The sequence below is a fragment of the Sporothrix schenckii genome, assembly GCF_000961545.1.
Source record: "Sporothrix schenckii 1099-18 chromosome Unknown Cont47, whole genome shotgun sequence".
NCBI classification, from domain to species: domain Eukaryota; kingdom Fungi; phylum Ascomycota; class Sordariomycetes; order Ophiostomatales; family Ophiostomataceae; genus Sporothrix; species Sporothrix schenckii.
In genome coordinates, this window is record NW_015971148.1 from 523329 (window position 1) to 545271 (window position 21943).

The window sequence follows — 21943 nt, forward strand, 5'->3', positions numbered from 1 at the left end:
TTAACGTAGGGCTGACGTCGCACTCCAGGGCGTGCATCCGCTAGCCCCGCCACCTTTAGTGGACATCCAGTCCCCTGCACCACAATTTTGGGGCTTTAATTTCCCAGTCTCACACGACCTTCATGTCAACATCATAGCAACGCGCTTCTCAATTCAGAGTTTCATCGAAGTACCGTTTCGCACGTTAATGCTTCCCCCAACAGAATACGCCGTCATCATGCCGCTCTCACAAACCACCCGCGACCGCATCTGGCTGGTCTGGTTCTGCCTCCAGATTCCCGTCATTCTTTGTAGGTCGCCCATCCCTCGTATTCAAACTACCGCTCTGTCCACACAGCTGACACCTTAGGCGTCGATGCCGTCGACACCTACCCTGCCTGGCTGTGCGCCGACCCGGGCGCACCGCTGCACTTCTTGCACACGTTCCGGCAGTGGTATGTCACGACGTACAACGACCCGTTGATGGACTGGACGCCGGCCTCGGGCGCGGCCGTGGGCGCCGGCGGCCCTTGGATGGCGCTGTTTCTGTGGATCGAGATGGCGGCGACGCTCCCCATTGTGCTTTACTCGGTGTACCGGTTTGCCCGGTTGGCAACGGCCACGGCACCCTCCCACGCAGCGGCATCCACCACGGGCCCGTGGGAGCTTCTGCTTCTTGTCTATGCATTCGAAACCGCGCTGACGACGGCCGTGTGCATCCACGACGTCGGGTACTGGAGCCCGGCCGTCTACTCGGAGGCAGACAAGAACGTCTTCCGCTACCAGCTGTTTGGGCCATACTTTGCCATGCGTGAGTTGCTTCGTCCCTGCGTCCCTACGTCGTTACGTCATTACGTCAGTCCACTCACACAATGCAGCCGCGCTCCTCTTTGTCGACATGTACAGTCGGTTGTTGGCCCGCTTCAACGTCGACAGCACCAAAAAGACGCAGTAGTTGAAACAATGAAAAAGGTGATATTTGGTAAAGGTCTAGAGATGTTACAGTAATTAAGACCAAAGTACAATACACGAAACCAAGGCATCCAAATTAGCACCCGCTTGAAACGCCCAAGGACATCAAAACAGACAAATTGATAGTGACAACAGACAACAGACAACAGACACGCAACTGCTGTCCCCTCCCCCTAATCCAACGCCCGCTTCGGCACCATGCCCCAGCCGTTGCCCACTCCGCTGCTGCCCGTGCCAATGCCGTACCCCAGCGGCGTCGCCCCGCCCAGGCCCCGGCCCTTGAGCCGCTTCGGCAGCACCGTCCCGAAAAAGTAGACGGCCGACACAATGAGGCCGGCCAGAAACGACACCAGGCTGTAAAACACGGTGCTCGGCCCAATGTGGCTGCCCATGCCGCTCCACTCCACGCGGCCCTCGGTCTTGGGCAGGTGCGGCGTCGGGAACCACCGCACCGAAAACGACAGCGGCAGCGGGTCCCCGATAATGAGCCGCCGCGAGTGCTCCGCCGCCGCCGCCGTGCGCCCGCCCGTCGACCGCACCTCGCCGCTGGCGCCGTCCTGGACGTTGTGGCCGAGCGGGCTCGTGCTGTAGGCGACGCCCGAGTCGATGACGCCCGAGTCGTGCGGGTGGATGTGGTGCTTGGGCGTGCTGTGTAGCAGCACGTTGAGGTGCGACGCAATGTGCAGGTGGCTCATCTGCAGGGTGCCGGCGAGCGCAAACACGAGGGGCACGTACTCGGGCGTGTACGGGCGCTCGCCGATGGTCTCAATGTGCGGCGGCGGCCGGTTGGCGAGGCGGCACATGAGCGGCGCGTCGGCGTGCAGATAGAACTCGAGCAGGTGGAAGAAGGGGTCGGTGACGAGCGGGATCGTGCAGTTGACCTCGCCCTCGATGCCGTAGTGAAACTCGAGCGGCTTCTGCGTCTCGTTGCACACGGGGAACGGCACCCACTGGATCTCGTTGTTGGCCAGCTGGATGTGTTCGCCCGTCTCGGCGCTGCGGTTCATGCACTCGACATGGATGGCGTCGCCGTAGTGGTACGAGGGGAGGTTGAGCTCGACGGCTGCGACAGCGGGCGCCAGGAGCAAAGCCGGCAGCAGCGCCGAGGCTAGCCGTAGTTGTCGCGTCATTGTGTGCGTCTGTGAGTGTGTGTGTGGAAGAGAGGAGGGTGTTGTCGGAGACAAAGGAAAATGGGCCGGAGCCGTCGCGATGCACCAGGGATTGGGATGTTCCCGTCGCAAAGAATCTCGTCGCGCGTTGGACTGTCCGCTTTTGACCTGCAGCTGAGAGGTCGTCGTTGTCGGGGTTCGAATGGTGTGTTGCCAAACGGTCGCCTCACCACGTTCCAATAATGGCGCGTCGTCGTGGAAGCTTCGCAAAAATGGTCTTGTCGTCAGAAGCAACAATCGCATATCGTAAAGGGGAAGCGCAAATGGAGAAGATGCCACCTTCCCTCCTTTTCTTGGCCTTTCGAGGTCACTAGTCGCAAAACGTGTAGTCTCGCTTCAGACAAAAGGTCCCTGAAGATGCATGTGGTCACTGCGACATAATTGGCTAGAATTGGCTAGCTTAGGAGGCTGCAGAATTGGAGCTGCAGGATTGGAGCTGTCCCCTATTTTTTTTCTTGGGAACCACACTGTGGATAGTGACGAAGGCTAATCAGACTGAACACGACGATTGTTGGTCATTTCATCATTGTTATCACTTTCGACGCTTTTCGATGTTTTTTGTTTGAGTTTTGTTAAAGTATTACCTTTTATTTATGTGAATGATGGTGCCATTTCGATTTTTTTTCTCATATACCCCATTATTATTTATTTTTAAAGGAAAAGAAATGAAATAAAAAAAAAAAAAATACATAAAATCAAAACAGTGTATGTGAACAACAGTCTTTATTTCCGTGGCAGTATTTCATTTTCAAAATTTACTGTCATCGCTTCTAACAAAAAAGCCTCTTATTTTAGAACAAATTTATTTCTACAGTAACAGTCTCAGTACTAGGTATTGTATCCATCATGTTAACATGCCATTTCTTTATGCATCTCCAACGCACACCTCAAATGAAATATTCAATTTGAAAAGTCGGTCTCCACCAAATCATACGGCAACAATCAAATGAAAATATATATGAAACAGATGCAAGCCATGCAGACAAGCGCCCAACTCCACAGGCCCCAAAAAATCAAATAGAAAGGCGCGAGGAAATAGGGCAGATTCGTCGGGTAGGGAATAAAGCATAGCGTTGCTACCCTTACACCTTCCTGGTCACCGTCACTGGCACCTCCTTCCGTGTCACCACGCCCGCGTGGTAAATGTATTTGTCGGCATCGCCCAGCCGCGTCACCGACGGGGTAAACGTGTACCCAGCCAGCAGGTGCTGCACCATGATGCAAATGGCCTCCTGGACGTACCACTGCCCCGGGCAGATGCGCGGTCCTTGCAGACCAAACGAGATGTTGCGGACACTGCCAATGGCCGGGCTGCTGTCGACGAAGCGGTCGGCGCGGTACTGGGCGGCATCGGGGCCAAAGCTGGCGGTCTGGCGGTGGGTGTACCAGGTGGAGAGCGTGGCGACCTTGCCGGGCGGGAGACGGACGGCCGGATCCGAGCGCAGCGGCAGGGCCTTGGTGGCGGCAATGATGCGGGCGGGGCCCGTGATGGTGCCGCACAGCCGGATGGACTCGAGAACAGCGCTGCGGAGGAGGGCCCAAGGCGCACCGGACGTGCCACCTCCAGAAGTAGCACTGGCCGAGCCGTTGGTCTTGCCATTGGCCTTGCTGTTGGCGGCCTTGGCGGCAAACGAGAACGTGTCGAGGGTGTCGAGGGAGGCATCCTTCACCGAGGCCGCCACCTGGTCCGCCAGGCCCGGCTCGTTGATCAGGTCCAGCAGCGTCGACGTCACGCTGACCTGCAGGTTGCGCAGGCCGATCCAGACGGAAATGGCCACCAGGTTGGACGCCAGATGGTCGTCGTCGACGGCTTCCAAAATAAACGGCATAAAGTCGAGCAGGCCGCCTTGGCCGTTGCCGTCCTGGCTGGAGGCCGGGTCGGCACGGCGGCGTTGGATAATGGGCAAGAAGATCTTGCTAAACTCCTTGTAGCTGCGGTTGATCTGGATCTGGGGGATGAAGCTGAGGAACGAAGGGAGCACACTCGACAGCTGCATGACGGTGTCGACGGTGGTATTGAACTTGAGAAACAGGTCAATGAGCTCGGGGTGCTGGTCGGCGTCGGCGCCAAGCATGCAGCGCGCGCTGACACTCGTGCTGAAACGGTCCATCCAGCTGCTCAGCGTCTGGTGCACAACAGGGCGACCGTCGCTCGGTGCCAGCTGGTTGTCCCGCAGGTAGCGCTCGGCAGCAGCTGCGATGGTGGGACCGAACTGGCGGACGGTGTCCGGGTTGCCCAGGTGCGTACGGATGAGGGTAGCGTGCAGGTTGATGGAGAAGACGTCTTTCCCCAAGAAAATGGGTGCGCCGAGGCCGGCAAAGAACTTGTCAAGGTTGAAGTGCACGCCGTACGGGTTGTCGTCGAGCATCATTTGCAAGTCAGCCGGCTGTGACAGAAGATAATGAGTCTGTGGACCGAGGTGCATGCCAAAGGCGTTGGACGGGCCGGCACGGCTGCCCAATTTCTGGAGGCCTTTGAGAAGCACAGCCTTTGCGTCTTTTTGAAAGGCATAGCCTTCGCCTAGGACCGGCCAGCCATAGAGAACCCGCGGGAAGCCGTCCTCGCGGTGTTTGGCGTACCGGACCAGGTAAACGGAAGCAACAACGGCCAGCACCGTAGCAAGAATCGAAACGTAGTGCGCTTTGACGAGAGACAGCGTCACCTCGGTCGCCGTGGACGCAACCACGGCCAAGTTGACCTTGGTCGGTGGCTGGACACACAAGACCGGGTTCGTCTTGGGGTCGGCCGGGAAGAGCGGGTGCTGCTGCAGGCACTTGATGTCGGTGTTCTCCGTGACGATGCGCCACAGCAAATTCTGCCCATGGGCCTGGAAGTCGAGCTCCTCCATCCAAAAGTCGTCATAGAAGCGAAAGTTGGGGAAGCCTTCCTTGGCGACGGGTTTCCAGAGCAGGTCTTCGAGCGCATTGCTGGGGTGGCAGTCCCACGGCTTGTCGACGAGCCAGCAGCGCATGGCGGCATAGCCCACGGAAAAGCGGTCGGCGTTGCCCATGCTGATCAAGTTGAAGAGGCTGACAATCAGCGACGACTTGGGCACGGACGTGGCCGGGAACATGGTCTCGTCGAGCTGGCAGCCGACGACGAGATCGACCTCGTCGGGCGACGTGTACAGCGTCTTGAGGGCGGCCAGATGCTCCGGGTTGGTGGTAAAGTCCTCGAAGCGCTCCCGGATGGGCACAGGGACGTCCGGCTTCTGGGCGTTGTACGCGCGGAAGTAGTTGTTGAACGTGGGCAGGCCCTGCTCCCGCTCGTGCACAATGGACCACGTCACAATGTCAAAGGGGCTGCCGCGGTACTTGCCGGCGGACCGGAACGACTCGTCGACGCCGCTCTTGAAGTTGGGAATGGTCGTCGAGACCACGCCGCGCAGAATGTTCTCGAGACCGGCACCAATGAAGCCCTTTGCGTCGAAGCCCGTGTCAAACAGGCTCTGGTTGTGCAGTGTGGTGCCGCCGGCATCGACAATGGGGAACTCGTTGATAATAAACTCGTGGAAGCGGTACACGACCGCCATCTCCGCACTCACAACAGTTGGGCGTCCGGCCTTCATGGCCAGCGGCCAGGGGTACGTGTTGGCGGGGTTCATCTGCAGCCAGTCTTCGCCATGGATCTCCCGGAAGAGGGGGAACCCGTCGTCCTGCGGCCACGGCATGTCCTTTTCAAAGTACGCCATCTGGTACGAGTTGCCAATGAGCTGGAACTTGGCCGACATGAGCAGGCGCGTCGTCTGGTACAACTGCTCGTCGTCCATGTCTGGCCGCTTGTCCGCCAGGATGCCGGCCAGCCGGTTGTGCTCGCGCAGGAGCAGGCTGTGCACGGCCAGCATCACCCAGTCCTCGTTGGTGCGTGGATCGCCGCCGGCAAAGAGCGAGGCCGGATCCATACCCGGGGGACTGCGCACGGGCACGCCGATGGTGTCGAACGGCAGGTAGGACGTCTTCTTGCTCTCGGGGGCCTTCCATGTGGTGCCGCCAAGGACTTCCTGCGTCTTGAGACGGCCGCCCTGCTTGGTGCGTAGCGCCTCGCCCACGGAACGCGTGCTGCCGTACAACGAGGAGACGTCGATCCACGTCGTCGCGTGGTTCATGTTCTCGCGCGGGTTTTGCGGTGAGGTGCCCGTGCCGGGCGCGGCGGCGGCACGCCAGACGCGCAGCGTCGTGTTCGGCGCAAACTCGGTCTCGTCGGGCGGCATCGCGACGTCGACAAACTCGGTGGACGAGTCCTGGGACCAGGTCACGTCGTGAATGATGAACTCGATAAGACCCAGCAGGAGGGGCGTGTGCTCGTAGTAGATTGTGGAGTTGCGCCGGAAGAAGGCATTGCTGACGGCGCGGGCGTTGGGGCCCTCGCGGGGCGCCGCGATGCCGTCGGCGTAATAGTGCTGGTCAAAGTCGCGCGACTTGGCCTGGCCGTAGCGGCCCTGGCCCGCTTCGCCGGCCTTGAGCCAGTTGCACGAGCCGTCGTAGGTGCGGTACCACCAGTTGGCCTTGTCGGTGATGCAGGTCTCGTCAAGCTCGAAGCCGAGGTGCTTGAAAAGCTGTGTGGCCTCCAGAGCATCCCAGTGGTGTGGTGCGCCACGGCCGGTGTGTGGTTTGGATGGTGCATGGACGGGATCTTGGGTCCCGGCCGACTGCCGATCGGTCAGGTTCAGACTGTCCTGGATCGTCTGAAAAGAGGCATTCTTGGGCACCTGACCGCCGAGGAAGTAGTCTTTGAGCCCATCGCCGGCGCGGCCGTGCTTGACAATATCGTGAAACCAGTTCGAAAAGTGGTTGCCGGCCTTTTCATCACGGTGCGCCGGCCTGCGGCGGTCGGCAACAAAGTCGCCGTATTTGTTCTGTGTGGCATGGTAGCGCGTGTCGAGTGCCGTCACAGTCGATGACGACAATGCCAATGCCAGCAATGCCAAAGTGGCATGCATGATGGGCGAGTGAAGGGCGGAACAAACGGAAAAGATAAACGAAATGGGCAAACGGTTCTCGGTGACCCCTGGACCTTTAGTTCGGCAGGTACGTGACAGCTGCTTGGGCGGGGAAGGAACGAAAGGAAGAGGATGAAAAATAAAAGGTACCAAACAATCAGAGCAAGTCCGTGCAATGCGAGAAGGAAGGAGCGAGGGAGGCAGGATATAAACACAAACGGAAAGTGGACCTTTCCAACCTCGTGGCGAGAACGTGATGAATCGGGAAGGAACGACAGACGAGAGGAGGGTCAGGCGAGGGGCAGAACCAACGAGGACTGCTCAGCTCTGCCTCATCTTGTCACCAGGCCCCATCTCACAAATGTCCCATGTACCAAGAGCCAAGACATAACGAGTCCGTAAGGGGCACGAGGGGAGCGCGGAGGGCGGAGGGAGGGGACGAGTGGTGAGAGTGAGAACGGAGTCCTGTCGGGAGGAGTGGAGGGAGCGCTTTTCATTGGCTCACGACCAGTGCGGCTGTGAACAAGAAAATAGAAATGAGAACGAGACGTGCCAGAGAGGAAGCACTGATACGACATTGGAAAGGCAGAGATGGGGTGGGACAGGGTCCGCGTGGGCTGGCATGGGTGTGGGAGGGACGGAGAACAACAATGGGAATGGGGGTGTGTGTAACGAGGGCCGGTGGGATGCCTGGAGTTAGCGAAGTAATATTGGCTGTCATATGTTACGAGGCTGCTTGTGTCGTCTCTGTTTGGTTAGGTAGTCTTGTGGCATTTTTGGTTTCTGGACGGGCGAGGTCCTTTCCGCTTGCAACGTCTTGATGCACATTGAGTTTTCTTGCATCTGCCTTGCTATTCCGTGACAGGCTCCGGCCGTGATGTAGGACAGCGAAATCGTAGAGGAGGAGGCAGAGGGTCGGAGTGGTCTGTCTCAAAAGGATATTGACAATTGTCAGAGGGGGGGGCGACTGGTGAACGACAACTAAAAACAATAAAACGAAGTGGAGCATGTGGGCATATGGGGTATGAGAAACACGTTTTTCCCCTTCTCTCCCCTGACCACAAAAACAGGTCGTACCAAGTGCAAATCAAAATGTATGCTATTCCGTACCAGCAGGGACAGTCGAAAAGAAGAGGGAACCTGGAACGGACACCAGAAAAACGGAGACAGAAACCACAGGACAGAGACGCCACGAAAAAGCCCAAGGGTGGACGTCCCCGTATTGAAAGACACGCAATGTCGTTTGCTGTCACGCAAAACGGGCCGTAGAGTGGAGGTGCATGGAGCGAGGTGGAGGTGAACGCAAGGGTCCCTGGCCGTCGTCGTAATATTGTTGGAGGATCACGGACAGAAGCGGACAGTCCCGTTTTTGTTTTGCGTGCCATTTTCGTCAAACGACAACCCAGCAGTCACTGATCTGTGGCCCCAGTATGCTGAAACGGCGAATTACATCGTAGGTGTCTAGCGAGGCAATTGTGGGATTTTCTTTTCTTTTCCTGCCTTTGCCTGTCACTTTTTTGTGTTTGTTTCCACCGCCATCTTACACGTCAATTTGACGGGACGAAATCCGCTGCCTGGTGCTCTCAAATCTGGCCAGTACCATTCCCTTTTCGTCGTCTCGTTCCCAGCTGAAGGGAGAGAAAACGGAAGGCTGCAGAATGCATCCCTTTGCGGCGTCGTGAGGAACCCAAAAAAAAAAATTGTCCCAGAGCAGCGGAAGTAGAGAAAAGAAACAGGGGAAAAAAGAAAAGAGATGAGCAGTCAGCACATAAGCATAGGGCTGACCAACCAGAGCGAAGAAGCATCCTTCCTTCCCGAGCCTCACTTCGTTGTGAGATTTTAGGAGCGCAAAAGTACACCCCCCTTGCGGCATCCGCTCATCCTTCAAAGCCTCCCACTATCCACACCTCGGACGGTTCTCAATGCGACGTTGTGATGGGCACAAGTCGGCCCGCGCCTGGCCAGAGAAGGTATGTCTCTGGACATGTTCAGAAAAACCCTTTATTTGGGGGTATCTGCGTCGCCTTCCCACCAGACATTTTATTTTCTTTTTTCTCGTCATGTTCCGTTGACACGAGGAGATACGAAACCCACGTAAAATACGCCGTACTCGTTATCATACCAAAAGAGTCACAAGCCGCCTTTCGCGGCAATGAGCAGCAGGCTTGGGGTTGCACTCTCGGGATTCACGGGACTGCTCTTTGGGTTGCCGTATCCCCCACGTAGTCGTCGTGCTCGGCATCCATTCTTTGCCAAGTCGCTTTCGAATCGTCTTTTGCCTGTTGTGTTATTGTTACTCACGATTGCTCACCATCCCACATAGCACAACTTTGCCGCCTCGGTCTTTTTTCTCACTGGTTGCTGATCGATTGTCGGCGATGCCGTTGTATGTGAGATTCTGCCCAAATTGTATGGTGCGCAACACGAAAACAGGACCTGGAGTCTACTTGGCGCACGACGGACGTATTACGACTGGACAGCATTTTTGGTCTGTTTGCATGTGGCGTCCCTTGTCGTCCATTGCACGCCTTTTGTTGTCCCCTTGTTTTTCCCCTTTGGTGTTCCCACCCAAATGGCCTTGTTACGAATTACTCAATACGGTTGGCCAATCTGCACAGCCCTGTCACCCCTGTTACTGCCATCCGTGTCCCGCAAACAATGCTATTGTTCGCAGCGCGCAGCCTCCAAATCTGGAAACAATGGGCAAAGCCCAGAAGATCCAATGCGAAGAAAACACGGGAGCCGACCGAGGCTAAAGAACCAACAAGTATATGTCAAATACTCTCATGGCGCCTATTACGAGTTCACCGGCGGGAAAATGACGTACAGAACATGGAGCGATTGTGGCTATTCATCCGCTGTTTTTGGCCCTTTGCCAAAGCACAGCCTTGCAGGATGGAGAAGCAAGGCCGTGTGACCTCCCTTGGCAGCCAGCCACTCCCTTCTCACGCCGGTTTACGCCGTATTTTGACATATCCATCTGAGGCACCAGAAGGGTGTCAACATAAAAAGGCACAGCCGTCTTTTGTCCGACTTGTGGCCCTACGGCGGAAGATGCCAAATCGGAACGTGTGAAGAACGTCGGCGACGTTACATCCGTGTAATTACGCCTTAGTTGGTACTCAGTTGTCGAGTATTCATTACGCCTCGGGTTGTTTATGGGCACAGAGAACTGGCCAAAATGACTGGTCAAAAGAAGTGGTCAAAAATTTTATGCGGTGATATCATGAATCGATGTGTATTTCATAGACTATTTGAAAACAAAGGAAAAGGGACTCTCTCAATCTCGTATTCGAGTCGTTGGTATCATGTTGCACATCGCTCCCACATCCGTCCCTTAGATCTGCTTCCGCAGACCGGTGCGGCTGTCCACGGTCGGGTCCAGGCGATTGGCCATGTCCGACTTGTGGGGGCCAGCGGTGGTCTGGACACCAGCACCACCGACACCGGCACCACCGACGCCGGCACCCCCGACGCCACCGACACCGCCGACACCGGCACTGTGGTGGTTGTGCGCGGCCGTGGTCGCGCCCGGGTGCGCGGTATGGGGCGTGTGGTGGTTGTGGTGGTGGGCCATGCCGGCCGCGGCGGCGGCACCGACACCACCGGCGACGGCGGGCGACACGTTGTGCTTGTGCTGCGCGGTGTGGGCGGCGGCCGTCTTGGACAGGTCGCTGTCGACCGAGGGATCGAGCTTGTTCATGATGTCGTGTCTGTGGGGGCCGGCGGTGTTGGGAGCCGGGCCGGTGGCGGTGGTCTGGGTGGCCGGGATGTGGGTGGCCGGGTTGACGCCGCCGCCGAGGTGGTGGTGATGGCCGGTGGTGCCCGTTGTGGCGCCGGTGGCCGTGGTCTGGTTATCGGGATGAAGGAGACCCATGATGGCGGTTGTGCTGTTGGAACGTGATAAAGAGGAGATGAAAGTTGGTGGGTGTTCTTATTTGCTATTTGTCGGACGATGGACGTGTATGAAGATGAAGATGAAGATGAAAACAATAGCGAGCCCAACGAGTGAACGGCCTTTTCTTATATATATGTTTGCGATGAGAACTTGGCCCAACGTCGAGAAGGCGACGGCTTCGATGAGATCATCAGGAATCCCTTGACCAAGAACGTTTTCATGGCAATGGCCAGTCCAGACAACGAACGGGCAAGCTCAAACAAGCTGCCTCCTTGGTTCATTCTACTAGCTACGGTTGAATTCTCCGCACGCGTCACGGCATCTACCAAGAGCATATGGCCGTTCTTGGAGGCCGTCCTTATGACGTCTGCGATTCTGCAAAGCAAATCCCGATCTGGAGGGTCGAGTTGTAAAAAATGCATTCTGCCGTGTCAGACAGGAGCACTAAGACTGGCAGAAGGGACCAAAGATCCCAATGAACCCTGCCTGCAGCATCATTGTTATGTAATAATATCCTTGTCCGTTGAAAATAGGCAGGCGAACAAAAGGGGAGATGGATAAAAATAAGACGTTGTGGGACTTTTCGTGCTGAAAACGTGATTCCTTGCATAAAAAAGGAAACGAATAGACGCCCGAGACGCCATTGACCGAACGGTATGCCATCTCCAACATCCTTCGAATGGTTTCCACTATCCACTAAACCCACCGTCGATGTTGTTGACGTTTGCTTTTCGTTGACAGTGGCCCCTGGCGGTTGCTGTTAGTGGGATGCTAGTGGGTCGCCTGAAACGTGGGTGGCAAGTCATGACGTGCTGCACCCCACAATTTTGGTGTCGTTTAGCCGTCATTGGCCAAGGCTTGACCAACAAAAGCAACAAATAGCAACTCTCATCTAGATTCCACGACGGAGGGCCGGTACGGAGGGACGGTATCGCGACACCGGCCCGGAGTGGTACTTCCACCTGGTCAACCAGGCAAGGCTCAGTGACCTTGAGCCAAGCTCAAGATCTCGTGAGCTTTCGTCGTGTGCAGCCTTTCGAGGATGTCGGGATGGTCACCTTCTACCCAAGCAGGAACACTGGTTGCGATACTGCCCAGCTACGCTGCTGCTATGTGCATGAGGATTTTACGCCGGCGTGCAGCATCCATTGAGTACGAACTTCTGTCCGCCGACAGACGATAGCAACCGATACCCGCCGGTAGGGTCGACTGGAAAAATAGACTTATTGTATTCCGTAATGTCTGTCGTGACAGGGGATCGTAAATGTCGTAATATTGTACAGTACTCATGCCGTCTTCTCCTTCTTCCACAGATCCCGCCACATCTCCTTGAGTCCGTAGTGCGGCTTCTTATTGTCGTACACCCGCACCGACCCTGTGCTGCCCTCGCCAACAAACCGCTCCAGCACCCGCCGCCCCATGGTCTCGCTCACGGCGTCCGGGTTGGGTTTGGGCGGCCGCGCCGCACGGTCACGGATCGTCTCGGCCAGCGTGGGCGCCACGTCTGCAAAGCACGCCAGAAGCTCGCGGTCCAGCGAAAAGTAGGGCTTCTTGGCCAGCTCGGGCGCCATCAGGTTGTACGACCGGGTCAAGGCATTGAGGTCGCGGATCGCGAGCTCCATGTACGCGCGCTCGGCGGCTTCCCACTGGGGATCACGCAAGGGGCGGGTCAAGTCGCCGACCGTCGCATCGGCGGGTGTGGGTGTGGGTGTGGGTGTGGCTTCGGCGTCGGCTTCGGCTATGTTGGCTGCGTTGGTGGCCGTGGCAGACTCCGCGCGCTTGCCGGCCTGCGCCATCACTGCGTCGTCGGTGTGGTTGGTCGCCACCGCCATCTTGTCCACGTCCCGCCGCCGCGGGTTGTGCACCTGCTCAGCTGCCGCGTATCGCTCGGCCGCCGCCATTTGGTCCTGGAGCGACCCGCCCCGGCTGGCCAGCGACCGCGCCGCATGCCGCCGCCAGTCCGTCCGCAGTTGCATCCGAAACGACCGCGCCGACCGCACGAGCTCCTGTTGCTTCTCGATCCACGGCGGCACAATCTCCTGCCGCTGGATCATCTTGTTCATAATGTATTCGGTGGTATCAATAAACGGGTTGTCGGCACGCGCATCCCGCGCGACGTTTGTCCCTCGCGGAATGTCGCGGAACTGCCCGCGCGCAATGGCGTCCTCGATGCGCTCGTTGGCCAGCGCGGCCAGGCCGGTAAACGTGTTGGGCATGTTGGCCGCGCCGGCCCCTGCGCCAAACCGCTCGCGCAGCTCTTTTCGAAAGGCGGCGCGCTGCTTCTCGTCGGCGTCTGCATCGACGGGGCCGTTCCCATTCTGCTGGTCCTTTGCCCTTGTCTTGTCTCCCATGCCCATGCCAGCGTACACCGTGGCCTTGTCGCGCGCGTTGGCCGCCCGCTGGCCCGGAGTCTGAGACGGCGGTCGCCGCAGCCGCAGGTCCACAACAACTGGGTTCGGTATGGACGGCTTCCCGCGCAGGCTCGGCGGCAGCGGCTTTCGTGCATCGTCGAGCATGCGCAGGATCGTGTCTTCCGGTGCCTCGTCGCCGGTCCAGTGCTGCGCCGCCGCCAGGCCACGCGTGCCGGCACCCGTCCGGCTGGCCGACCCAAGTGTCTGTGCGTCCAGTCCAGCAGCAGCAATGGTGCGGCTGTGCTCGGTCCGGAACTCGGCGTCGGCAATCTTGTCGAACAGGCGGTTCTTGAGCTCTTCGCTGAAACCGGCTTCTTCGACGGCACGCCGCCCAGCACGGCCGCCGGTCAGAAGGGCGTCTTCCGTTGCTTCTTCGAGCCGTCTTGACATGGCACTTGACTCCTTCTTCTCGGCCGTCTCACTCAAAGGCTGTTTCGGGCTGTCTGTTGTCGAGTATGGCCGTGCTTGTCCAATCATTGGTGGTCGTGGGAGCCGACGAGGCCGCGCCGGCCGCAAAAGCGCAGCGCGGACGCAGTGCTGACACACGAATCGCGGTGTCGACATGGCGGATTGCCGTCGACAAAGCATCGCATGGCTGCAGTAGTCAAGTAGGAAAGAGAGCGTAAAGAGAGACACGTCACATCATCCGCCGATGTTGATACAAAATTCGCCTTTACCGGAGTTAGCGGCGTATCACTCTCTCTGCAGCGGACGGTTCCGGCGCTGAAATGTGCTCCACCCTTCTAAAGCTGTTTTTCGCTGACGGCACTAGCGCCGTTGCTCTGTATTAGTCATTTCAATTAAACAAAAACAGACGCGCGACGCGTCTTCTCACAGTTGGCGGGCGAGGGGTTGTTTTTTCTACAATTTACAACGGCCAGCAGACGTCACCCAAGGCAAGTGGACTAGAAACCTGACAGGACATCCGACTGTCCTGCTTCCTCGACCACCGACACAACACATACGCACAATGCCTGCCGCACGAGACGACACCGCGGCTGTCGAGCCAGCGCCGGCGCCCGTTGCAGCCAAAAACGGCACCGAGGCACAGACACAGACACAACAGACAGAGACACAGCCGACAGAGGCACCACCTGCCGAGGGCAACAAGGAAGAAGACCAGTACCTCGACCTCGTCCGCGAGATCCTGGAGACCGGCGAGCACCGCCCCGACCGCACGGGCACCGGCACCTACTCCCTCTTTGCCCCGCGGCCGCTCAAGTTTGCGCTGCACCGGCGAGACGCGGCCTCGGGCGACGTCGTGCCCGTCCTGCCGCTCCTCACCACCAAGCGTGTCTTTACGCGCGCAGTCATTGAGGAGCTGCTGTGGTTCGTGCGCGGCGAGACGACGTCGACGACGCTGGCCGCCAAGGGCGTCAAGATCTGGGACGGCAACGGGTCGCGCGCCTTTCTGGACCAGATGGGCTTCACGGACCGGGAGGACGGCGACCTGGGCCCCGTCTACGGGTTCCAGTGGCGCCACTTTGGCGCCGCGTACCAGGACCCGCACACCGACTATGCGGGCCAGGGCGTCGACCAGCTGGCCGAGGTGGTGCGCAAGCTCAAGGAGACGCCGTTTGACCGGCGCATTCTCCTGTCGGCCTGGAACCCGCGCGACCTGCCGCAGATGGTGCTGCCGCCCTGCCACATGTTTGCCCAGTTTTATGTGTCGTACCCGGACGCGCCCCGGCGACGGAGCACGTCTACAACAGCGGCAGCAACCGCCCACCCGCCGCCGCCTTCGGCACCGTCGACCGCATCGACCGCGTCGGTCGGCCACCTCCACTGCCAGCTGTACCAGCGCTCCTGCGACATGGGCCTCGGCGTGCCCTTCAACATCGCCTCGTACGCGCTCCTGACCCACATGCTGGCGCGCGTCTGCGGCCTCGTGCCCGGCTCGCTGACGCACGTCATGGGCGACGCGCACGTCTACGTCGACCACGTCGACGCGTTGGAGACGCAGCTGGCGCGCGTGCCCCGGGCGTTCCCGACGCTGACGATCCGCAACGACGGCAACAGCATTGACGGCTGGCAGCTCGAGGACTTTGTGATTGAGGGGTACAACCCGTACAAGGCGATTGCGATGAAGATGTCCGTGTAGGCCCGTGGGATTGGTAGATTGTGGTTTTGGTTGGCGAAACACAGCACGAGCGTGTCTGGTTATCTGCTTGTATTTTTTGTATTGTCATGCCACACGGGCCGTGTACACGCACGGAGGTCCTACTGTATACAATTGGTTTAGAATTAAGATTATGAAACAATAAAATTGTATGGGGGTATCTTGTATGAAGAAGTGTGACAAACAAAAAAATCACGACGAGTAAGAATAGATACAGGAAGGAAGAGGGAGAAATGGAAACCAGGAATAAAACAACGCCGAAACCAATGAAATGGCCCTGCCATGCATCATCCAACAACCAGTCCAACAGGAGGACGTCGTGGCTACGCCGCTAATGTCGGTTGCGAACAGCCTCCTCCTTTTCCCAGATGGCCAGCGCGCTCGTCGCCGCCATCACCGACCACCGCTCGCCCAGCGCCCCCGTCAGTCCGGTGCCCACGTAGGCAAACTTGAGCTGCTTGGTCATGCTCATCCGCGCGTCCGAGTACATCGCCACGACCTCGCGTCCATCGGACGACACAAAGCCAGGGGCGGGCTGCGCCCGGGGTGCGCCAGGCAGGGGCGCCGTGCTCATGCGCACCAGCTTCCACCCCTCACGCGCGCCGCCCAGCGCCGCCACGGCATTGCCGTAGCTGTGGCGCCACTCAAAGGTCTCGCGGTGGACGTTGCGCGGGTCGGTGCCGACCTCCATGGTGAAGGTATAAAAGTGCGACCAGCCCAGCACGATGTCGAGGCGCACGGCCGTGGATCCGCCCCGGTACGTCAGGGGCGGTGGCAGCGTGATGGACATGTGGTCCGACATGGGGACATAGTCGACCGCCGCCAGCAAGGGCGACGTCTCCGGATTGGGCCCGTTGTGCAGGGCGATGACGGGATTCGACATTTGCCACAGGGGCCGCATGCGCACGGCGTACAGGGGCGTCTGCTGGTGCTCGCCCAAAAAGTACACGCGCGAATAGTTGTCGCCATACAGGTTGAATGCGGCTGGAAACTGGCGGCCCGTCGGAACCGAGCCGGGGGCCGGGCGTCGGCCAGGACCGCTGCCACCGTTGCCGCTGCTGCTGCTGCTGCTGCCACCACCGCCGCCGCCGCCCGCACTCGTCGCTGGTCGCGGTTGTCCGGGCTTGCCGCCAAACGTACCTCCGTCTGCTTGTTGGTAGCCGGGTAGATGGCTCGAACTGACACTGCCAAAGCCGCCGGCCACGGCGGGCCGCGACGAGCCTGCACCAAGGCTCCCGCTGCTCAGCCGCGCGTTCGCGTTGGTACTGCTCCCCGCGCTTGTGCGGCGTCCACCGTTTGCGCCCAGGTGGCCATTCGAGGCGGCAGGTCGTAATGGGTGGCCGCTGGGTACAGCTAGGTTGTTGCTGTTGTGGGCCATCGACGGTGGCAGACCAGCGCCCGGTGACGGGGCACTGCCCGGCGAAGGACTTGCTCCGGGCACCGGGGGCACCGGCCTACTTAAGGAGGCTGGCGAGATGCCAGTGGCTTCTTCGTACGACGGCGGCGGTGCGTCTGGAGGGATGTCGAGGAGAGGATCGCTCGGGGGAGCGAGATGGCCCGCAGAATCTGGACTTAATAGGAGGGGCGTCGATGGAGTCTGGTTGATGGTACTTGCATCGCGGCTGTAACTGATGGGGCTGGAGACTGCACGGCTGCCCATGGTGTCGCCGGGCCCTGACGACCCCTTCGACCGGGCTTCGGGGGGCCGGTCCATTGGGAGGGATGGAGGGGGAATGTCGGTGGAAAGAACTTGTTCGGTAAAGCTCGCGCCGAAATATGCAGACAAAGTATATCGTAAGTGCTGCCGATGACGTCGGCTGACTCGGTGGTCGTCGGGGAGTCGATATGACGCGGACAACTGCGTCCAAACCGAGTCACGGCGTGCGTACAGATGATCTAAAACGATGCAAAGACAAAACCGTCGAGAGTGGGCGGAATAAAGGAGCTGTTTCCGCTCAGAAAAGAAAGGTGGTGCTGAAGGAGGAATGTTGGCGTCAGGCGTCTGTCTTGTGTGAATGGGTCACACTCGTTGGCAGCGACCCCAGACTGACAAAGAATGCTCAAGAGAAAAAAGGGGATGGGAATAAAGCAGCAAAACAATCAATGGACGGGGACTTGCCAAAGGGCCAACTGTGGGAGTGGAAGGGAGGAATACGGTGGTGAAATTAGAGGCGACGATGAAAAATAGCTGAAAATCAGCTCACTCGTGAAGGACTATGTGGTCGGGCAAGAGCAGCCCACCAAGTCGGGGGCGAAGCGGGCCCACACCTGCCACGGAATTGGCCTTTGGGCGCGTAGACGGGGTTATGGTTGGTGGTGGTAGTGGCATCGGTGCACGGGATTTACAGCTGTAGGCCTATTTTGCACTAGAAAAAGGAAACACAGCAAACACATACAGAATACAGTGGTCGTACGTCATCGGATGGCTGCCACAGCCACAGGGCTGAGCATCCTGGTCTCTTGTCTGTAAGATACGCACTGAACTGCAATTTCCCTGAACATTTGATAAGATAGTTCTGGGTGTCGTGTGTCGTACTCTGAAAAGGCTTCTGACAGTCGCTTTTTGCTCTTTTGCTTCTCGATCACCCAGCCTTGTCCAGTTCTGCCTCTTCCGATCGGCACTCTGGTCACCCAAATAATCTGCGAGACAGCACACGACACCAGACTTTGGCCAGGCATGTCAATATCGTCCAACTTCTTAGCATCTCAGCCTCTTCATCTCCCTTCCCCACTCAGCTCACCAAGGCTAGTTCTAGCCGGTGGACAAACTGCCTCTTCTGTGGAGGCGTTACGCGTCGTCCTGATTTCTTTCAGTCCTTGTTTCGTTCACTGTTATTCGTCCTCCTTATCGTGGCCTCATACTCCTTGCTCGTCCTCCCGGGGTCTCTCGGGCGTCTAGACTCAACAGTAATCATGATCGCCGCCTCTTTGTGTTGTTGCTGCTCTTCCTTCCGCCAGACCGTTGCGAGGAAGTGGGTCTGGTGGCCAGGCCTAGCCAGGGGCCTGCGGGCGCCCTCTTGCAACGCTGCGGCTACTCTCCTGAGTCTCCCCCGAACCCCAATCAACCCCATTCCAAGCTGCCGGAGCCGTGTTGTCCGGACCAACGACATTGGCGTCTGCCTAGTGAACGGCATGCCTTCGTCCCACAGCCACTGCCCAACACGGCCAGCAGTTGTCCATGCATGGCCTTTTGCAGAGGGACGAGATAAGTCCTCTGAGAAGGTAAGATAAGATTACTTTTAACACAGCCAAGGTATGGCGTGCCGGCAATTTTGTTTTGTTTGAAAATAATTACATGAAACACTGCGTAACATGCTGGGTAGTGGCAGGCTTCTCTTTTGGTGCGCCCTGCGTTTTCAAGTCGGGATACAAAAATAGACCAGGAAGAGGCTCAAGTTTCTCAAGGCAGGGCAGACTGCGCTGGGCCGGGCGAACAAGGCACACAAGTGACAGGAGGGGGATGTTTGATATCAAGTTGTACAGAATAACGCCATTGCTGTACTCCGTACTCAAGGATATATGGCGTAGGGTAATATATGATGAACGCGGATCTTTAATTGTATTGAAAGTGGAATATTTCAAGGTCTGATATGATAAGTTTTAGGGTCTAAATAAATAACTTCTCATTGTCTTTGAGACATTCTAAATTTGCGTTGTCTTGATTTATATGAGTCAAGACAAAAACTTGACTGAAATAAATCAATAGGCACATAAACACTTGACAAAAAACTTTACCCAATTTTACAACAGTTTCTGCCATGGTACAAAAAACTACGAAATTGAGAGTTACCGGATATTGCCAGATATGTCGCAGTATCCAATTGTACGTCTTCCGAAAAACGGCAGCTCTCTGAGAAAACCAGTCCCGGATATCATGAAAATGCCCAATGTAATCACTTCAATGTGCCCCGTGCGCCCAATACAACCAACGAGTCTCGGTTTTCTTCCAGCCGTGCTTCCACGCCACGTATATGCCTCCTCTCTAATCCTCCAAGTCTGGGTCGACGGCCGTCCCAAGATCGCGCGCCTCCAAGAAACTCCGGCCAAGCAGGTCGTCCGGTAGGTAGTCTTGCCGCACGCGTCCGTTCACATAATTGGGGTTGTACTTGTACTCCTTTCCATAGCCGAGATCCTTCATGAGGCGTGTGGGTGCATTGCGCAGGTGGATGGGGATGGGCAGCGAGGCGACACCCGGCTCGCGCAGCGCCGCAAACGCATTGTTGAGCCCGCGGTAGGCGCGGGTGCTCTTGGGCGCCAGCGCCAGGGCGACGGCACAGTGGGCCAGCGGGATGCGGGCCTCGGGCATGCCAATCTGCTGGGTGGCCGTGTAGGCCGCCGTGGCGAGCGGCAGCAGCGAGCTGTCGGCGAGCCCGACGTCCTCGGAGGCGATGACGACCATGCGGCGGGCGACAAACAAGGGGTCCTCGCCGGACTGCAGCATGCGCGCCAGGTAGTAGAGGGTGGCGTCCGGGTCGGAGCCGCGCACCGACTTGTGGAACGCCGAAATGGTGTCGTAGTGCTGGTCGCCAGCGCGGTCGTAGACGAGCGTCTTGGTGAGCGCGGCCTTGAGGTCGTCCTTGGTCAAGGCTTTGCCGGGGTCGTTGGTGGGCCGCGCCGCAATGGACATGGCCAGCTCGAGCAGGTTGAGCGCCGTGCGGGCGTCGCCGTCCGAAAAGGCCGCCAGGTACGCCAGCAGCTCGTGGTCGATGAGCGGCGACAGGGCCGCGCCTAAGCCGTTTGGTTTGGTGTGTGATGCGTTGGGTGTGCTGTCGCTGTCTGTGTGTGCACGCGTGTCGTCTTGCGTCTCGCCCCCAGCCTCGCCCCCAGCCTCGACCACAGCCTCGCCTACTCGCACGCCCGTCTCTTCCAGCACGGCGCGCGCCAGAATCCGCTGCACGTCCTCCTTTGTCAACGACGCCAGCGTAAACGTCCGGCAGCGCGACAGCAAGGCGTTCACGACCCGAAACGACGGGTTTTCCGTGGTGGCGCCAATCAGCGTGATCGTGCCGGCCTCGACCGGCTTGAGGAACACGTCCTGCTGCGCCTTGCTGAACCGATGGATCTCGTCGCAGAACAAGATGGTCTTGCGTCCGGTGAGGGACAGCTCGTTGGCCGCGTCCTGGAACAGCTTCTTGCACTCGGCCACGCCGCCGCTGCTGGTGGCGTTCATCTCGACAAAGCGGCTGCCGACGCGCTGCGCGATACAGCGCGCAATGGTGGTCTTGCCCGTGCCCGAGCCGCCCCACAGAATCATGGACGGCACACGGTCGGACTCGATGAGCGCACGCAGCACCCCGTTGGGCCCGACCAGCTCCTGTCCACAGACGTCGTCCAAGGACTGCGGCCGCATGCGTTCGGCCAGCGGCGCTGCCCGCTGCGTGCGTGAGCGTTTGGCGGACGGCAGTGCCGCTTGTGCCGAGGACGGCGGCGGAGCCGCTCCGTTCGTTGGGGCCACCTCCCCATTTGTATGTATCCTGCCGCCTCCGTCGTCGCCTCTGTCTCCATCTGGTTGTGGTGGCGAGCTCTGCCCTGGGCCCTCCTCAAATGTGCGCTTCTTTGACCCGCCGGCTGCGCCTTGCGTTGTGATTGGCAAGGTAAACGTCGACATCGTGCTCTTTACGCCTTGCGAGGCACTCGGTGTGCCGTGCGTCCCGCTCGCACCGTTTGTGGCGGCGGAGGTGCTCTGCTGTCGTTTCGCGGCGGGTGTCTGGAAAAAGGACGAGGCCGACCGCTTCTGCTGCGAGCTCGATCCGAGGGACGGTGAGCTCGGCGGCGGTGTCGGTCGTTTTGTGCTGCTTCCAGCCGTCCCTGTGCCATTCGCTTCGTCGGCACCCTCCTCCACGATATGTGTTGCACAGCCGGCGTCGAGGTGGGCGTTGATATCGGATGGTCGTACATGTTTGCTGCAGATCGGACAGTCGACGACGGCCGTCTGGCCGGCAGGCCGCGCGAACATGTTTGACAAAACGTCGTTGGACAGAGACCAAAAGAGGCCGGCGAGTATATGTAGATGTCGTGAAAGATGCTTGACGTTTACGAGGTGCAAGGCGAGCCTAGGTCAACACAAGGAATGGAATGTTATTGACAGGCGTGCTTAAGGGGAGTTTCACAGTCTATCCTGGGAGACGCGTTTGTCACAGCAGAACGAGGCAGCGCCACACGCGGCAACACGCGCTAAGCTACAGGGGCGAGGGGTCCTGCACTTTAGTGGCCCAAAGAAGCCCATACTAAAATACATGGGCGAATCGAGCATGAGAAAGTCGCCACTGCATCACTGCCTGTCGTCGTTTAGGTTCGTTTTGGGTTTACGATGGCGAATAATATGATACTCGAAGTACGACTTTTTCTTGTCATTACGCTGCCTCATTGTTGCCAAGGATACTCTGGACTTGTCTCGTCTGATGTGTAGACTGGATGATACGAAACTCGTGTAAAAGAAAGGGAAAAGACCATGT

The 21943-nt window shown here is 58.4% G+C and overlaps 10 protein-coding genes across 10 annotated transcripts; 2 read left to right on the top strand and 8 right to left on the bottom strand.

Moving 5' to 3' along the window:
• Positions 1-187: 187 nt before the first annotated feature.
• On the top strand, positions 188-934 carry SPSK_10532 (uncharacterized protein; the record flags this gene model as incomplete). The annotated part of the gene is made up of 3 exons (XM_016736908.1): positions 188-290; positions 338-790; positions 858-934. The coding sequence occupies 3 exons, from the start codon at positions 188-190 to the stop codon at positions 932-934; spliced, it is 633 nt and encodes a 210-aa protein (XP_016584753.1).
• Positions 935-1124: 190 nt separating this feature from the next.
• SPSK_03525 (uncharacterized protein) lies at positions 1125-2081 on the bottom strand (the record flags this gene model as incomplete). The annotated part of the gene is made up of 1 exon (XM_016730363.1): positions 1125-2081. One exon carries the CDS (start codon positions 2079-2081, stop codon positions 1125-1127), a length of 957 nt encoding a protein of 318 aa, XP_016584754.1.
• Positions 2082-3202: 1121 nt separating this feature from the next.
• Positions 3203-7060, bottom strand: SPSK_02952 (uncharacterized protein; the record flags this gene model as incomplete). The annotated part of the gene is made up of 1 exon (XM_016729798.1): positions 3203-7060. One exon carries the CDS (start codon positions 7058-7060, stop codon positions 3203-3205), a length of 3858 nt encoding a protein of 1285 aa, XP_016584755.1.
• Positions 7061-10397: 3337 nt separating this feature from the next.
• Positions 10398-10937, bottom strand: SPSK_03663 (uncharacterized protein; the record flags this gene model as incomplete). The annotated part of the gene is made up of 1 exon (XM_016730498.1): positions 10398-10937. One exon carries the CDS (start codon positions 10935-10937, stop codon positions 10398-10400), a length of 540 nt encoding a protein of 179 aa, XP_016584756.1.
• A 1307-nt stretch (positions 10938-12244) lies between these two features.
• SPSK_03250 (uncharacterized protein) lies at positions 12245-13933 on the bottom strand (the record flags this gene model as incomplete). Its single annotated transcript, XM_016730090.1, has 1 exon — positions 12245-13933. The coding sequence occupies one exon, from the start codon at positions 13931-13933 to the stop codon at positions 12245-12247; it is 1689 nt and encodes a 562-aa protein (XP_016584757.1).
• Positions 13934-14339: 406 nt separating this feature from the next.
• On the top strand, positions 14340-15470 carry SPSK_03452 (thymidylate synthase; the record flags this gene model as incomplete). The annotated part of the gene is made up of 1 exon (XM_016730290.1): positions 14340-15470. One exon carries the CDS (start codon positions 14340-14342, stop codon positions 15468-15470), a length of 1131 nt encoding a protein of 376 aa, XP_016584758.1.
• A 349-nt stretch (positions 15471-15819) lies between these two features.
• On the bottom strand, positions 15820-17202 carry SPSK_03366 (uncharacterized protein; the record flags this gene model as incomplete). The annotated part of the gene is made up of 1 exon (XM_016730204.1): positions 15820-17202. One exon carries the CDS (start codon positions 17200-17202, stop codon positions 15820-15822), a length of 1383 nt encoding a protein of 460 aa, XP_016584759.1.
• Positions 17203-17903: 701 nt separating this feature from the next.
• Positions 17904-18167, bottom strand: SPSK_03790 (uncharacterized protein; the record flags this gene model as incomplete). The annotated part of the gene is made up of 1 exon (XM_016730624.1): positions 17904-18167. The coding sequence occupies one exon, from the start codon at positions 18165-18167 to the stop codon at positions 17904-17906; it is 264 nt and encodes an 87-aa protein (XP_016584760.1).
• Positions 18168-18298: 131 nt separating this feature from the next.
• On the bottom strand, positions 18299-18622 carry SPSK_03755 (uncharacterized protein; the record flags this gene model as incomplete). Its single annotated transcript, XM_016730589.1, has 1 exon — positions 18299-18622. One exon carries the CDS (start codon positions 18620-18622, stop codon positions 18299-18301), a length of 324 nt encoding a protein of 107 aa, XP_016584761.1.
• Positions 18623-19470: 848 nt separating this feature from the next.
• SPSK_03171 (ssDNA-dependent ATPase MGS1) lies at positions 19471-21444 on the bottom strand (the record flags this gene model as incomplete). The annotated part of the gene is made up of 1 exon (XM_016730012.1): positions 19471-21444. The coding sequence occupies one exon, from the start codon at positions 21442-21444 to the stop codon at positions 19471-19473; it is 1974 nt and encodes a 657-aa protein (XP_016584762.1).
• Between the last annotated feature and the right edge of the window lie 499 nt (positions 21445-21943).